Source organism: Saccoglossus kowalevskii, chromosome 2 (assembly GCF_978046115.1).
Source record: "Saccoglossus kowalevskii chromosome 2, keSacKowa6.1, whole genome shotgun sequence".
In the NCBI taxonomy this organism is placed as follows: domain Eukaryota; kingdom Metazoa; phylum Hemichordata; class Enteropneusta; family Harrimaniidae; genus Saccoglossus; species Saccoglossus kowalevskii.
In genome coordinates this window covers 8024546-8042774 of record NC_140642.1, presented here as the reverse complement: position 1 = coordinate 8042774, position 18229 = coordinate 8024546, and the positions used below count along the sequence as shown (strand labels likewise).

Sequence of the window (18229 nt, the reverse complement as noted above, 5' to 3'; positions counted from 1 at the left end):
ATTATTAGCACATAATATTAATTAATGTTCCTCAATTAATACTAAATGTACTGTATTATGATATTCCCTGAATTGTATAAATATATCTCAACATAATTTGACAGAGAAATACTAGCTTGAACAGTTTACTGATTTGTCACCCAAGAATTGAACTTGGTTGACATTTGATCGCGATTGATTTGATTTCCAAGTTTGAAGATCATCTGTTAAAAATTGTACAAGTTACTGTAACCACAACAAAGGAACTTAATTACAAGTTAAATTTATCAATATTTTAAAATATATATATCGGTATATAGTACACATACCAAAATCAAACTTGGCCGAGATGCTACACTGGTTAATAAAATATTGTAAAAAAAAATATTGGATAGAAACTAAGAGTTATTGCAACCACAAGAAAAAGTTTTACAACACCAATGAGGACAGACAGTATCACCACATATACCTTTCCCTTCATCAACAATGATATGAGTAAGATTTAAACAAATTGAAAATTATGGTAAATCAATATGGAGTGGTAAATGAACTAAGTTTAATGAATCTATCACCATGGCAACTGATACAAAAATAAATTTTCAGGGCTTCCTCCCTCAATATCAGTTTATAAAAATTATCTTCAAACGCGTATACAGATCAGAAGTATTTTCAATCTTCTCTCACATGATTTTATTTCATTCAAGTTAGATACAGCAGATGAAGCAATATAAGAGAAACAGAAATGTAACTTTACACGCCATAGCCGAGATTGAGATTACTGTAAATCTACTACATACTCTTGTTAACAATTTGACAGAGCAAAACAGAAAGTCAATAATTCATGGTGTTGAGGATATCATATGAAAAGAAAACACCATCATTATTGTTAGGATATCCCTGGATGGCATTATTAAATGATGGGGATATCATCAGGAGTAAAAGACAAACATGGCATAATGTAATATACTGCTATTAATCTGGCCTGTTATTGCTGATAACCTGATAAACCTCTTAGACCGCATTGAATTCATTTTAAAGTTGTTAATCCTAGAATTGTCTATTTATTTGACTGGTCACAATATGGGGAAACATGATAAAAAATACTTCTATGTTCATGAAAGATTCGTCTTAATACTCAACAGTCAAACAATTCTCTTGAAAATTAAATAAATTATAAGATAATTTCATGTACATGAAGATGAAAATAAAGTGGCAGTAAATGTTTATCTATTGTTGTCTTCTGATGTAAATAACAAATCCCAATATCATTGCTAGTACAGTTATTACATAAATATCCCAATCTGTACCAAGATAGTAATCCAGATTCACACTTGACCAGACATCAGAACTCTGAAATTAATCCATTATATATGTAGATTATAGAAAATATATCGAACTATTCTAATCTTGCCAGTACGTGACTATAACAGTAGAATTAAAAATCTGTGCAAATAATCTTTTTGGCAAAGTTGGAACACAAAATATTAACAAATGAAAATTAGCCAACTTCATAGATCAATATTATTAATACAAGAAACACAATGTATTGATTTGAACAGATAGTAAATATTTGTTAACTGATACAATTGGTGTATCCATTTTCATCACTGTATCTCTAAATCTCTATTTTTTCAATCAGTATATTTGATATATCTGAAATCAATAGCAATACTGCTAATTTGTTCATTTAAACTATAACTGCCAGTTCTATATAATGCACTGATAACATTAAACATTGTTATTCAGTGGTGAATTTCATCCCTAGGCAATAAATAATGTTTGAAATAAAGTATATGCAACAGACCTATAAACTCACCTGTTGAAAATACTCCAGACTACGTTTAAATCCCAGTTTAGCCAATGCCAACATAACTGGTACATATGCATCAGAGTTTGTTTCCGCTGCCATGTCATAAAAACGTTTTGCCAAATGAATATCCTAAAACATGAAAGAAGTTGAAAAAATAATAATCATAATGTTGAAGATTAATACAACAATTACAACAATTGATATTCACAGGGAGTGTGTAGTTCAGTAATGAACTGATAAGACATCCTGATACTATTAAGGTGGAGAGATGCATCAATCTTATGTCTGGCAGACTTTAGTTACCTGTTTCATTCCCAGTCCTTGTTCATGCATATATCCCAAATTAAACATTGCCTGTGCACTATGTTGTTGTTCTGATGCTAGTCTGTAATGCACCGCTGCCGTCTCATAATCAACCTGAGTACCGTAACCATAGTAATGGTAATCGCCTAATTTCACACGAGCATGCGTGTAGCCTACAAAACAAAGCAACCATTGATGAGTGTACTGATAATGAATTACAAAGAAACTAAGCAATGTCTATTTATGTTCATTTCATTGGTTATATAGTTGATTTTTCTCACCCTGTGCTGCAGCTCTACTCCACTGTAATAATGCTCTTCTATATGTATCATGATTGGCAAACAGATTGGTCTCACCTGAAATGAATAAACAAATATATGTTTCATGTAATTAATGAATGCAAAGGAAACATATAATACATATATAAATGGACTGCCAGACAATTTAAATTGTAAAACCAAATGGCAGATTTATCAGCCATTTATGGATTGGATCAAAACAAAGATCAACTTTAGTTGGACATAAATTGGACATGATGAATTTGAGATATACGCCAAAATGTGCAAAAAAACTACCAGGTGACCATCTTGAATTGGATTGTGATATAATCAACTTTCATTGATAAATAAATAAATAAATAAATAAAGTAGCTAAAAAGCTACAGTCAGAATAGTTACAAAGTAATATGCATGACAGTACCTTGATCAAGGATGAAAGCAACATTGCTTTGAGCTACTTCATATCCAAGCTCAGCTAGAAATGCATACTTCATTAATGCTGAATCCACATTGCCTTCTTTATAACTAGTGTGTGCTTCCATTATTAATTCTGACCAGTGCCCTCTCTCAACAACATTCTTGAATAACTGAAAAAGTAGAGCAAAATTTAATAAGAATATGCGTATTACATCAGCACTGAAAATCATTTATTAAAAGTAACAAAACCATTTCAATAAGACTAAAAAAATGCAAGTTGAAATTTCAGAGAATTATCTGCTATATTGTTGGATACAATTATAGTAGTATCGTCCAATATTTCAGGAGCAAGAAATCTATCATTGTGAGAATTGTTTTTATTAAGTTGAAGCCAGCATAACACATTGCTATGAACAGGCAAAACAGTCAAAAAGTGCACATACCATGTTAGTAGCACATGTGCTTATGTAAATGACAGTGGTGTGTCTACGGCTAAAAGAAGTAATATTTGACTAATCCAGTAAACAATTACGACAATTGATGGTTTGCATTCACTTCTTTTAGAGATGCACTTCTAATAGAGAAATACTACACTTGCCAAAAGTAGATGATTATACGATAACTTTTGCATGTATTACTGTTTAATTCCTAGTCTTTTCTCAAAATATACAGTAGCACTAAAAATACCAGGTACAGGTTTAGACAGAATTTGAATGTCTACTCACTTCAGTAGCTGTGTGGCATGACCTCATGACTCCAGTTCCAGCTGCATGCATCTGTGCTAAATTGTAAAATGCCAAGACATGTCCAGACTGTGATGCAAGGTTGAAATACTTGACAGCCATTTTGTAATCTCTTTTCACTCCCAAACCACCTGTAATTAATTGGATAAATGTAGGTAAACTCTCGTATAATTTTCCCAAACCAAAAAAATCATGAAAGTGAGAAGATAGGATGCAAGAATGTACTGGCTAATACATGAGAACTGATGATTTGAATATTTTCAGTGAATGGATTAAAATGTTTACTAATGTTTTGACTACCCAAATAACAAAATCATATAATAAACATGGCTGTCACTTTCTCTTTTATACTCGTGACTTATAAATTCAGTAGAATATAAATTCAGGAGTACATGTATGTATTGAGACCTGTATAATGAGTATACACACCAGTACAACTATGGTCTAAAATATTATATACAAATAAACTACTCAAGACACTTAATTGAGCGACTACTTTACATGGCAAGTAAGAATAGGCAGAATGTACTTACTGTAATACATGGTACCTAGATGTAATTGTCCATCTACCCAACCCTGATCAGAAGCCATCTGAAAATGCTGCAAAGCCTTGCTATAATCCTAGTAACAGAGAATTGAGATATCAAGAATATTATTTGAATCACTCAGTAAATTCATCAACATGTCATTCATTAGTGTTTTGAGATTAAATTATTTTGTGAAAGGTTTAAAGTGATAATATGCAGTAACCAATGACGATGAAAAATCCTTTCACAAACACAAATAAATTTAACATTAAATAGGGAATACTGGAATCCATACAAATGTAATTTTGAAACATTTGTAACAGTTCTATAAGCCAAATGACCATGCATTGTTAAATTATAGTTGTAACTATCTTTACACCTAATGTAATAATAACAAACCTGGTCAACTCCACTTCCATGCATATACAATAAGCCAAGTCCACTTTGTCCTATTGGATTGCCTTGGTCAGCTGCTTTCTTGAAATATTTAAATGCAGTTACATTATCTTGTTTGACAACTGAACTTCCTTCTGAATACATCTAATGAATGAAATAGTAACAATATTAATTAACAACGCTGTAAAAGGTGCTGTTTTATAACATAACAAGTAATATACATCAGTGAAACGCACATTTCTATGTGGAGAAAAAAAATCACAAGACAATATACTTTTTATTGCTGCGATATAAGATACGCATAATGAGATAAAGTTAATTTTGAGAATACATCGTCAGAATAGTAATATTTCTACTGATTGTCAATGGCCTTAACTGCAAATGCTTGTCCACCGATGCAGTTTGATGTCATTAGCATAAATTATTTGTAAACATAGTTACTTAAAATTATGATTTATCTGTCTTTTAGACACTTTGAGTTGGTCATGTGATAAACCTGTTATCACCTGATATCCTTATTCGTAAAGCAGGTTGATACTCATGTCATCATGAGCTCAAGGTCACTGTGACCTTGTCTTATGACAGTCCAACCCAATGAGAATTTTCCTTCAGGAATATTTGTCTCACTCGTAAAACAGACACTGATTGTGAAGAATAAAGACAATACAAACACCTATCGCCAACAGTTGCCTTACCTTACCAAGGAAAGCTTGTGCATTTGAATTACCAGACTCTGCAGCTTGTGTGAAGTATTCCAGAGCTCTCTGTAAAACAAAATAATTTGAAAGCCCTCAAGAATGTTGCAATTAACTTAATGTATCAAACAGAATTTATGACAAGATTTTTCATAAAAAAGCAAAGATGTAAACATTACCTGGTGATCAAGTTCAATTCCTCTACCACCTTGATAATTTAACTGACCAAGTCCAACCTGTATATGAAAAGACATTATTAATTATATATAGGATAGTAGAAAAATAGTTTTTAAAAATAAGAAGACAAGAAATATTAGTGACAAGACTAGTACAAGATATACTGATACAAAACCTTCCGAGCTCTAATTACCCACAATGCATCATTGAAACTACCTCCACACACAAACACATAACCATGACATGTTTACCTGTGCCTGCACATCCCCTTTATCAGCTAAAAATTGATAATATTGTATCAAGTCTTCGTCCAATAATCCAGTCATGGTACCTGAACTTTCTATTTCATCATATAAACGAACACGCTGCACAGCCAGCCCACCATTCAGTGAAACATCATTAGAAACTATATAATTAAACAAAAATATCAAATTAACACTCCATATGATATTATCTTCCTCTAATCATCTATTTACTCAAGGAAATAATCTCATTAGGGAACACGATCCCATAAATTTTTGAGTTACATTAGTTTCAAACATAACAGATAGATATTTAATTATCATTTTTGTTGCGGTTATCTTGACTTTGCATTGAATGCATGTTGTTATATGCCATTATATGTACCTGTATGTTTCGTCTTACCTTTAATTGCTACTTTTCTATAATATGTGAGCGCCGATTCACAGCTTTGTGACACACCAATACCAGCCCAGTAGCGGTACCCCTAAATATACAAATAAGACTAATTATCAAAATTTCTTGGAATCTGACAGAGAACTTTAAACTCAATGCTGCAAAACTGGATCAATGATCCAATGACCATCATAGATGCAATAAAGTTACATACCCGCTACGTGAAAGTTAATCAAAAAAATGGTCCAGGGTTTCAGATGGGTTCAACTATTACAACGTGTAAGCGTCCAGCCAAATATTCATCAAACAATCATGTTTTACTCATTGTGATATCAGACACTTTATTGATACAAATATTTGAAAACACCCCTAACACATAATGAGTTTCCTTAATTATCCTTGTGAGATCCAGTTAAGTTTTGAATGCAGTTTCTAATTTTGAACAATTATTGCTATTATGTTATGATGAAGACACTGAGATGGAGATTATTCGCCTCTTGCGAATGATCGCCAAGGAAGTTTGACTAGCAAGGGCAACGGTTCGAGGGATTATGCGGCATTTGTGTTGCATCAGTTGGATACATTTCGACAGGAGTATCGGCCATCATCAACTGAAGGTTACACAAGAAATTCCTGAGTTTATCGAATTTCGTCTCAGATCTGAAGGATATTTGAAACTGGTATATGGTGACGGTGTGAAGGTGAAACTAAGTAAAAGATTCCAGGGAATGATTGACTTGGCGATGAGTGTTCTGGCAAACTGACAATGGGACATTGTATGTAACTTTATTGCATCTACAATGGTCACTGGAGTGTCTAGGGGATGTTGCAAAGTACAGGAGTTTTGTTTTTATATACTTTTTATTAGGCGCTTCATTGATACATTACATTGTTATGAAATTACATTGTTGTTCTTTCCTGTATTCTATTATACATATATAGTAGTACCTCTTTTTATCTTACATATGGTAACAAAGGAGACCACTTTTTTAGATGTGAAGCCATCTTATTGTACTTTTTTGCAATATAATTTTCACATTGGTAAATTCTTTTACAGTAAGATAGGAAGCCAACAAAATTTGGCTTCATTTCCTTCATTTTACAAAAGTATACATGTTTTCTTACCAACAGAGATATAAAGTTTACAATCAAAGTATCATCTGGGTTAGATATAATCATACACAATCTACTTGGTGGTGACTTTAATTTAAGTGGTTCCCCCCACCAAAAGAGGATTTCACTCCAGAGAGATATAACATATTGACATTCATAAAACAAATGTTCATAGCTTTCGGCTTCCCAGTCACAGAACGTACACTGTGGGCTGCCATACTTCTGAGGGTTTATTTTGTGTAATTTTTGGTTTGTATATAAAATATTATGAAGGAGCCTGAACTGGAATTCTCTCATTTTGCTTTCAGTTGTCATTTTCATCATAAGTTTATATCTTTTTCCCCATTCCATGCACCCCTCCCTCAATTCCATTTGTAGTTTGTTTTGGCTTGTAGGAATAACAAATGACCTTTCACATAACTCATTTTTGATAGCTTTCTTAGTTAAGGTTTCCAGATCCATAGGAATTCCTGTAATTTTGAAATAAGTAGATTCCAGATCTGCTTCTCCATACTTTAGATCCCCAGGAATAGCTGATGCTAAACCTAGCCATCTTAATTTATGTATTAGGGTAAATTCCTCCTGTGCTATTGACTGCCACGGTATCAAACCATTTGCGTCAAAAAGATCAGATACTTTCATTATTCCATTTCGGACGAAGTCCTCCATATATACCGATTTTCCCCCAATCAGTATTTTTTCATTATTCCATATGATTTGATCTTTACCCTGTTTATAAACTTTAATTTCTTGTGCCCATATATCTAAGGTCTCTGTGACAAATTCACTCAGTTTCACCGGCAAAACCTTAGTATTATAATTGCACCTGAAGATCATTTCCCCTCCCACTGGTTCAAGCTGCTTGTCTAGAAAGAGTTTCCAGGGATGGTTAAAGTCCGGATCTAAGTAATGTTTGATCCAAAGGATTCTTTGTTGTTTTTTCATGATATACAGGTTCGGCATAGCCAGACCTCCCTGGCCCACGCCTCCCATCATTGTACTTCTAGCTATTTTGTCTTTGCCTTCCCACAGGAATTCATACATAATTTTATGCACTTCCTGAATAGTCTGTTTTTTCAGGGTAATTGAATTTAGAATATACGAGAATTGTGATATTCCAAATGTTTTTATAATCAGAACTTTTCCAAATAAGGACAGTTTTCTTCGTTTCCAAGAATTGAAGATCATTTTCATGTTACTCACTGCCTTATTGACATCTCTTGCATAATTTTCCCTTTTATCATACGAAAAATGAATTCCCACTATTTTGATGGGAGACGTGGGCCACTTCACCCCGAACATGCTTTCCTTTTTATTTCTCCATTTTCCTAACCAAGCTCCCTCTGATTTTTCTTTATTTATTTTCAGCCCTGAACAAGATCTAAATATATTAAGCAAGGCAAACAGTGCGCCAGCGGATTCCACATTTGATACAAAACACGTCATATCATCAGCAAATGCTGCAGCTCTAATTTCGGTTTCCCGTATTTTAATTCCGGATATATCATGGCTTTTTTTTATTGCTAGCAATAAAGGTTCTAAAGCTAACACAAATAACATTGGAGACAAGGGATCACCTTGTCTCACTCCCCTTCTCAATTCAAAATAGCCTGTACTGAACCCATTGTTCATTACGCACCCTTTAATATTACTGTACAGTGTAGTTATCCACTTATAGAATGTTGGCCCAAAATTAAATTGTTCAATAACTCTGAAAAGATACACCCAATTTACCGTGTCAAACGCTTTTTCAAAGTCTATTGCCAGTAGGATACTTCCCAGATTGGCTTCCCTTGTATAATGGTATATCTCATCTATCAATCTTACATAATCATTTATATTACGTCCTTTAACAAAGGCCGCCTGTGCAGGACCTATTAACTGGGGTATTACTTGTTCAAGACGTTTCGCAAGACACTTGGAGGCCATTTTGATGTCTACGTTCATTAGGGAAATGGGGCGCCAGTTCTTCAGATATAATTTATCCCGACCAGACTTTTCAATTAGGGTTATCATACTTTGTTTTTGGGACTCTGAGAATTCACCCTTGTCAAACGCATAGTTAAGTGAATCAACAACTAGCTTCCCTACCATAGGCCAGAAAGCCTTATAAAATTCAACCGTCAACCCGTCATTCCCGGGACTTTTATTTTCCTTCATTTGTGGTAAAATATTAAATACCTCTCCTGTCCCCAATTTTCCTTCACATATATCTTGTGATCGATCAGACAGCCTAGGAATTTCCAGATTTTGCAGAAACCTTTCAATTTCCTGTCTATTAAGATTTTCTTGTCTGTACAAATTTGTATAAAATGATTTAATGTCTTTTAAAATGTCCTGTTCTTGGCTAATCTCTGTAAATTCACTTGTTCTCAGCTGTTTAATAGTAGATCTTTTCTTGTTTGCTCTCTCCAGGCTCAGAAAATACTTGTTGTTCTTCTCACCTTTCTCATACCATATCGCTCTAGAGCGTATGATTGAGCCTTCTGTTATAACATTATAGAGTTCTTCTAATTCTCTAGTTAAATCTTCAAGGATTGAATAATTTTCCGTATTAGGATTAACCGAACAGCTGACCTGTGCTGCCCTTATTTTATTTTCTAATTGCTTTAAATTTTCTTTATTTTCTTTGGACTTTTTCTTACTGTATTCAATTGTAACATTTCTAATTTTATATTTAATCATATCCCATAACAATCTTTTATCCTCTATCTCTTTCATTTCCTCTGTCCATTCATTTATTTTATCTTTTAATATATTATTATACTTCTCATCTCTTGTTAAAGCTGAATTAAATCTCCAGTAGGCAGGTCCACGTTTCTGAGTTTTATCATCGATACTTAATACTATTGCTGAGTGGTCTGAGGCTATTCCTGGTATTATTTCTATTTTCTTTGTTACATTTTGTAAAACATCCGATATTATGAAATAGTCTAATCTACTCTGTTGTATGAAAGGATGCCTACGTCGCCAGGTGAAATGTTTTTTATTCTGGTTTCTGACCCTCCATATATCTATCAAATTAAACTGGTCTAAGACATCATTAAATATTTTAATGGAGTGCTTCCAAGGTCTTGCATCACTGCCTGATCGATCTAACATGTTGTTTACTGTGAAATTTAAGTCCCCTCCCCATATAACTGCACAGTCTGGGTTTATATTTAAATCCACAAGTCTATCCCTCAAATTTCCTAAGAATTGTTTATGTTCCGATTCTCTGTTTGGTGCATAAGTATTCATTAAGATAAAAGGCGATCCATTGATCTTGCATTCAACAACAAGAAGTCTACCCTCATTATCTTGTACAATATTTAAAGCCTCCAAAGCTAAATTCCGGTCAATAATCATTACCCCCTTACTGTTATTAGAGCCATGTGAATACCAGATTTTGCCCCTAAATTGAGCTGACCAAAATTGTTCATCCGCTGGCACACTGTGTGTTTCCTGCAAGAAAACCACATCCACTTTTTTTGCTTTTATCCAATTAGATATCTTTTTTCTCTTTTTAAAATCTCTCATCCCTCTAGTATTAAGTGATAGAATTGATAACTGTAAGTCCATACATAATATTTTGGCTTTTACAGGAATTTCCTAAGAATAGTAGCACCCATTTTTCGTGAACACAAAACACTAACAAACATACTAACAAAAGAAACGGTAAAAACAACATAGACATAATCTAAGATATTTAAGGCAAGATACTGCGCTATTGGACGGCTCGGTAACCTCATTATTTTAATCCTTATTCTCTCCGCCTTTAACTCAGATAGTACCACTTCATATATAGCACCAAGGAATTAGCATACAAGATAATAAAATAATTCCCAAAAATCCTTATAGAACTGTTCAACACTATGATAGCTGATAAAACTTACAAAGTTCTTAGGCTTTTTTTCTTCTTTCCTTTCTCGTGGTCTTTCATTCCTCTAGATCTTTCACCATAATCGCTTTCATTTTTCCTTCTACTTCTATCATGCACGTAGCTGGAACCCTCCATGAGATATAACTCTTTTTATTTGGATTCTCCTTCTGGTAGTCTTTACGAAATTTCATCAATCTTTTCCTATCTTGGATAATTTTTTGACTCACGTCATCTGTTATGAAGATGTCCTTTCCTTCGAACTTGTTGTTCTTAAGTGTGCCTGGAGCTGCAAATAATATTGATCTTGATACACTTGCGTCAACAAATGCTACTGTTATGCATCTTGGCTTACCACACCGCAACGGAAACGAAGGCACTCTATGAGCTCTTTGAATGGCCACGTGGTTTTCGACACCTCTGACCTTCATATGATTCAAGACGAATTTCTTTATAAATTCTGAACACGATTTCTCGTGTTTTTCTGCTCCTTCTGGGAAGTTATGGAAGTTTAAGTTCATTCGTCGCGATCTGTTTTCCAAATCGTCGTTCTTGTTTTCTGAATCACTCAGTCTGGTTTCCATTTCCCGGACTTTTAATTTCAGTTTGTCCACCATCTTGTCACGTGTCTCCCCGCTGCGGTCTCTTTTTTCGATATCCTCTACCCGTTCGTAGATATGATTTAATGATTCTTCTAATTCCGAGACTTTATGTTTTGTCTCCTCAATCTGCCGATTCATAGGTTCAATCTTGTCTACTGCCTCCCTTATCGAGAAAAGCAATCTCAACATCATTTCCGACCGATCTTTACTGGATAACTTCATTGCCTTTTGGAGGTCGCCATCTTGTATTATTTGATTCTGGCCTTCCGCACTTTCACTGGATGCCGATAGCATTTCGTCCACTTTCCTGTCCTGTTTCTCGGCTCCCTTTGCTCCATCTGCTTTCATGCCAACCCTCGGTGACATATTACTTCCGTATTTTCCTCTCGGCGGGTTAAATTTCTTCTGTTTTTTTGAGCCGTCCGGTTCCGATGTTACTTTAGTTGACGCATGCGCAGAACCCAAGTACAGGAGTTAGGTTATGTAAATATCTTGCGTCCGCTGTAAAGTGGACTGTTGCTACGTGTATAAACCTTCACTCTCAGTACATTAGATTAAAATCACATTGGAGTGTAATCAAAATGGTATCAATATTCCATGTTTCAACACCAGGGATTGATGAGTCCATGCCAGGCATATATTAAAATTACATCAGAGTGTAATTATTTTAAATAGAATTACGTTATCCATATTGATGGAACAATACATCAGTTGAGATTGCTTTTCTTCTTTTAAGTAAATTGGACAAGATTGTGTTCTGAAAGTCATTAATAATTTGTCGTTTGAGTGAAATCAAGATCAGATTAAACTATTCTAATTGTGGAGGATGTGTTCAGACCAATCAAGTCTAAAATGGCTTGAAAGTCACTGCTCTTTACAATTTTGATGATCTGGTAATGGTACTGGTATCTTTGATTTTTGTGAAAATAATAGTGTGGTCCAGTATTAAACCAGACTGCAAAAGTTCACTGCTATTGAACAAACAAAATTGACAGGAAAAACAATCCCCCTAGTAGTGGTATTCTGCTAAAACACCATACATGTACATTCTCCTAATTAATATTACCACATCAATGTAATATAAGAAAACAGCTCTTACCAACATCATCTGTGCCAATGGTTCTCCTCCAAGTGCTCCAAATGTATAGTAAACCAAAGCCTTAGCTTGACTAGAGTTCAAACCAATACCAGCACCATACATAAAGCCCAAACCCTGGCAAAAAGTAAACACACAGCATCCAATGAATTTTGAATTAGGCGAGAAGGTTGTCACCTGTGCACGCGCGGGAATCGAGTCCCAAACGATGATAACAACACATGCTAAGAACGCAAAGGCTCATGGGTAGATGCTTGTTTGTAAACAATCACACTATGGCCACCTGACGTATGCGTAGGTGACGACTCCCTTTTAAAATGCCATAGTTGCTCTCGTCCGAGTGTTGGAGCAGCAAATTTTCTAATTGTTCTTTTTCATAATTTCTTTGTTAGTTTTGAACAAAGTAGAATAATTTTCTTTTGCCTACAGATTTCGATCAAAATGGTGTCAAAAAAATCAAAAAAGTTAACAAGTGCATTTTGCATTCATTTATATTAAGCCAAAGCAAAACCAAATATAATGTTATGAGAAGACAGTCATGTTACTCATTTTTATTAAAAATGATGACAATGTGTGCTTTGTAACAAGCTTTCTTTACATTTTTCACAGCATTTCAATTTCAATCACTTGAATGGTATTCTGTCTAATGCTCACACAATCAATAGTGTGTTGTTTTTAAAGTTTAGAGATGAACAGCTGAGATGCTAGTACTTTAATGCATTGTAATATAGCTATACTTACTGTCTGTCCTTCAGGCACTCCTTTAGCTGCAAGATCTGTGAACATATCAAGTGCTCCACTCACATTAAATGTCAAATAATCACCAAATAGATACGCATAACCAACCAATTCTTGTGACTTGGAATGGTTTAAATAAGCTGCTATTTCCAAAAGAGCATATCCCCTGTTAAAAGGAAACAACGCAATTAATTAAGATATACAAAAATTCTATTCAGATGAAGTAACAATGAATAATAGTAATTTATCTTGACTTTACATGATGATACAAATACTTACAGGTAGTATACAATGTACCGTTTAAAGAAAACAACTTTTATGTACATGTATAAGGCTAATATGGTATTGTGGTGAAGTTTAGATTGGGAATTTTTTCTGGGTACAGCAGCAGAATCAAACGTGTACTATAACATTGAAGTAGACATGTGCATATAGATTAGGTGTTTATTTTTGTATTTTATTTCAACAAAATAGGTCCTCACCTTTTCTTGTCATCTGTTGTTGCATTCAGTAATGGTAATGCCATCTGGTAGGTGGTTTCCGCTGTGAATAACATAGTTAAACAACTTATCCAAAGAAATGAATGGCCATGGAGAAGATAAGTGTTATCGTTGTTAAATAAAGTTTATTATTATCATTAAGGAAGTGGAGTCTTTGCTACTCTGGCATAATAAATTGATTTCATGATTTTTGAATTTGCCTGACCACAATTTCAAATTTTATCAAATTGCCTTACCACAATTCCATATTTTACTGGATTGACAACAAGTAATTATGTAATAATATCACTAAAAAGTTCAATTTCTTAGGTCAATGCTCTATTTTTGGTACTTCCTGCAAATCAGGCAAACGTTACATTTTCAGCAGAGACAAACTGGTAATATGAAGTAATAATATCTGTCATTGCTACAAGTGGTCAAACCATTTGAATACATGTGTGATAAGTCACCTAATTGTCAGAAAATGAAACCCCACTAGGATGGGTGACCTGTCTCATAGCGCCTAACTTTTCATCACCAGTTCCCTCTTTTCATCACAAATTCACAAAATAGTCCCATTTATAATCTGCACTTTCCTTCAGAATATTGAGACAAAAATATCCAATTTTTTTTAGTAAAAATTGAAAATTGACTCAAATTTTGTCTGTTTAGGGTTCATTTCCATAAATATTGAAGAATTTAAAAAAAAAAGTACAGAAAAATTTGGGTGAGAAAGTCTAATGATGAAAAGGTGCTCATGGTGTCAATGAACCAGTTTTGTAGAGTATATCTTGAAAGGGAGGATGTAGAGTATGCATTATGCAAATGAGTTCACATCTCATTGACCTCTGTATTTGACCTTTATGTTGTATTGCATTCACTACCTGAGCCATGGTGTGATGCAGGGGGGGATTGGCACGAGAGGGCACCATCCGATCTGAATGGAACGTTTCGACGTCAGTCGTCCGTAGCCCATCGTCAAAGCAACAACGTCCCGTTTACGAACAGATGAAATAATTTCAGCAATTTCTTTACAAAATAATCCTCAACAAAACTTAGAAACATTTCATAGACAACTACAGGCTCCAAAATTATGTCTATTGCAAAACAATTCAATCGACAACCAGTTTGACGCCACGATTTCTTGCTGGAGCCCGAGTTCTACGCGTGATTTTATTGCGTTCAAAACTGTTCCATTTCAAACTGCGCATGCACACACACTGTGGTTTCTCGAAATGCATACTAATTAGGTAACTTGTCACTGATAAAAGTCACCGAAAACATTTTGAGCAATTTTGAGCAATAGTACTAGAGTGAAATTTAAACGTGCCTCTCCATGAATTTCGTAACTTGCTATGATTATGGTAAAGAGAAAACCTGTGCTTACTTTTAACAGTTAGCTGGAGTCTGATCGAAAACGTGTCTCAAAAAATACCTTTACATCATTTTTCCGATTATTTTTTTAGCTCGTAACGATAGAAGCATTTTGGCACAATTTTACTGAAAAGACGAGTTTTTCATTGCTCATGAATTTATGCAAATGAGACGATTATTTCAACCAATCGTGTCATGCAACTCCCCCCCTGGTGTGATGGCTGCACCTATAGTTGTGTGTAACAAACCAATCATGTGTAGTCCTCTACCTGGTCTAACCATCGATGATTCTACAAGTTTTATACTGTGGAATACTTTATTTTCGCTGGATTTAATTTTCGCTGAAAAGGCTTTTTGGGCGTTTTGCTTGGAATTTATTTTCACTGATTTTTGATGAGTTTAATGTGAAATATAGTAAAAAAAGTATATTCGCTGGATTTTATTTTCACGGAATCATCCCTTCAGGGAAAATAGCGAAAATAAATTCCAAGCAAAAATAAAGTATTCTACAGTATTCAGTTTTCCAATGCCAAGACTTGTAATGCTTTTGAACATTTCAGAGAATAATGTTTTACATACGAGAATTATCGCTTTGGAATGATGGGAAGGGTTTAATGACATTTAATAATTTGACCAATGCTCACAATTATGCAAACATTAAGTTTATTCATGGCCAAGACTCATTGATTATTAATTAATAAAAAATTTCCACATTAAGCTTGAAAGAAATATTTGACAGAAAAATGATGCAAGTCATTTTTAAATCTATTGGTTGATTTAAAAACCATACATGTTATGAACCAAATGACAAGTTTCACTTAAATTTCAATCCTACCTATTTGTGTTTTATCATCTACTGGTTCTGTCGGAGGAGCATCCACTGGATTGACATCAGGCATTTCATTTTGTTTCAGAGATTCCTCATTCTGTGAATCCAATGTTAAACTAGCCTGTAAATCATCAGGCTCTTTAGTCCTTTGTTGTTCTTCTTGTTTTTGCACATCATCAACAGCTGCATACTGCTTCATATTATCTTGATTCGCTTCTGCATTAGGTTTGTAAACATTTTTTTTAGCAGCACCTGATTCAGTTTGTGCCATTTTCACATTCTCCCTTGATTCTGATGGGACAAAAAAAAATGCATTTTGATATATTTTAAGGTTTTTCATAATTTCTCCATAGATAAGCAGGAGAGCATGTTCTTAGTTACTCAAGCACATATGCATGTTTGTGTTGAATGTCTTTTTTGTGAAGGTTGACATGTGTTTGTGTCTAGTGTTGAAAAAGACAACTGTTCAGTAATGATGATGTAGAATGAAACTGCTGTGTTAATGATGGGTGATAATGTTAGCGAAAATTTACTGTTTGACTCAATATCTAGATTTTATTTCAGATGCTGTTCATGCACAAATGATGGAGAGGAAATATTACCTGTATAGAGACTTTGTTGCTGCTCTAATCGTCTCTGTTTTTCATATTTTAACTGTTTTTCAAGTATATCTGGTGGAACATGACCACTGACTTTATATCCCCCTGCAGTGTCTGTTCGCTGCTCTTGAAGGCGTTCCAATTGCCGTTGCTGTTCATGTTGTTCCACTTCTTTTTTTGTTGCCATAACATGACCGGTAGGTTTATCACCACCTAGAGGTATGCGTCGTTCCTGTGGCTGCTGCGGCTGCTGAGTTGGCTCTCTCCGATTGGCCATGTGTATGTTTGGGTGACCACCTGGAGGTTGTTTATAATTTACATAAGGCGGTGGTTCCCTTTTTTTATTGTCATCATTTTTTATAGATTCATGTCCTTTATGTTGTTGAGTGTGATGATAGTGTTCCTTGTCATTGTGTGCCACAGGCTGTTGCATCTGCTGTTGTTGATCAGCACCTACAAAAATGACACAGAAATTTGTTTTATTATAAAAATAATAAAATTTGTTCGTTATACCTGGTAACCGGTTATGCTAGTATATAATGTGCGCACATATTGGTTATTTACAACAATTCTTGAGAAAACTCATTAATAGCAGATTTTATCTCTAAATTTACAAATGGTGCAACATGTCTGACCAAATTATCTAACACAATTACATGCTGTTTTCTGTATATTTAATTACTGCACGACAAAAGCCAAAACAGAACAATAACTTCTAAGTAGTTACAAAGTGATACAAACTGTATGTGCAATGAAGATTCTATTCTATGAGAATTCCACATCTGTGTCAACTGAACTGTTAACCGTCAATGTCACAGATTGTTACGGACACTTGAAAAGTTTTGATTGTGTAAATAGAAATGAGCAAGATCATCGGTGTATTCAAAGGGGCAAAATAAAAGGTTATATACGCTTTGCAAGGAGGCTTACAAAAACAGCCTGGAATAAACAGTTCTTTAACAGACCCACTCATTTGTAGTAACATTTATAGAAATAATCTAAGTTTATATCGCAATTTTGTGATAATCTCGTAACTCATGCGACTTCAAATTTGGATATCACACAAGTTGCATACCCAAGTATATTCTATACATCCTATAATATCATGGTTACTATACTGTGTATATACAGTGTGTACTTCAAGTAAATTATCAGACTTACCAAACGAGGGAAGAATGGTTACTGTGAAACACGTCGTCAGTAAAATAGTCAGTTTCATGTTTTCAGGCTGGAAAGCTAGTATTAGTAAACAGCCGGTACAGTCTTTGTTATGTTTTGAATTATGAAACAAGTAAACTGTAATATCAAAACACTTCCGGGTTTTCTCAGTTTCGTATCTTCGCTACTCAATGACACGACTAGGAGCTGGTCGAAATGCAGAAAGCATATGTGTTCAAGACAAAACTAGCGTTAAGTTGATCGAATCCATGTTTACATATTCGTCAGCCTAACACGATACCAACATTGTATCTCCTTCGACACGAGATATCAAGTCAGTCGCTGCAATGCCACGTATAGTTAACATCTCGTTAATATATAACACGAGCCCTGATTGGCTGTTCAACAACAAAGTTGAAAA

At 34.4% G+C, this 18229-nt stretch overlaps 1 protein-coding gene across 1 annotated transcript; it reads right to left on the bottom strand.

Moving 5' to 3' along the window:
- Positions 1-513: 513 nt before the first annotated feature.
- LOC100377925 (protein sel-1 homolog 1) lies at positions 514-18175 on the bottom strand. The gene is made up of 18 exons (XM_006817364.3): positions 17812-18175; positions 16654-17103; positions 16058-16342; positions 13852-13912; positions 13373-13535; positions 12635-12748; positions 5971-6052; positions 5577-5731; positions 5328-5384; positions 5149-5217; positions 4457-4597; positions 4064-4151; positions 3513-3661; positions 2792-2957; positions 2374-2448; positions 2093-2265; positions 1796-1918; positions 514-1329 (listed from the first exon to the last, which is right to left on the bottom strand). The coding sequence occupies exons 1-18, from the start codon at positions 17867-17869 to the stop codon at positions 1207-1209; spliced, it is 2532 nt and encodes an 843-aa protein (XP_006817427.1). The 5' UTR covers positions 17870-18175; the 3' UTR covers positions 514-1206.
- Between the last annotated feature and the right edge of the window lie 54 nt (positions 18176-18229).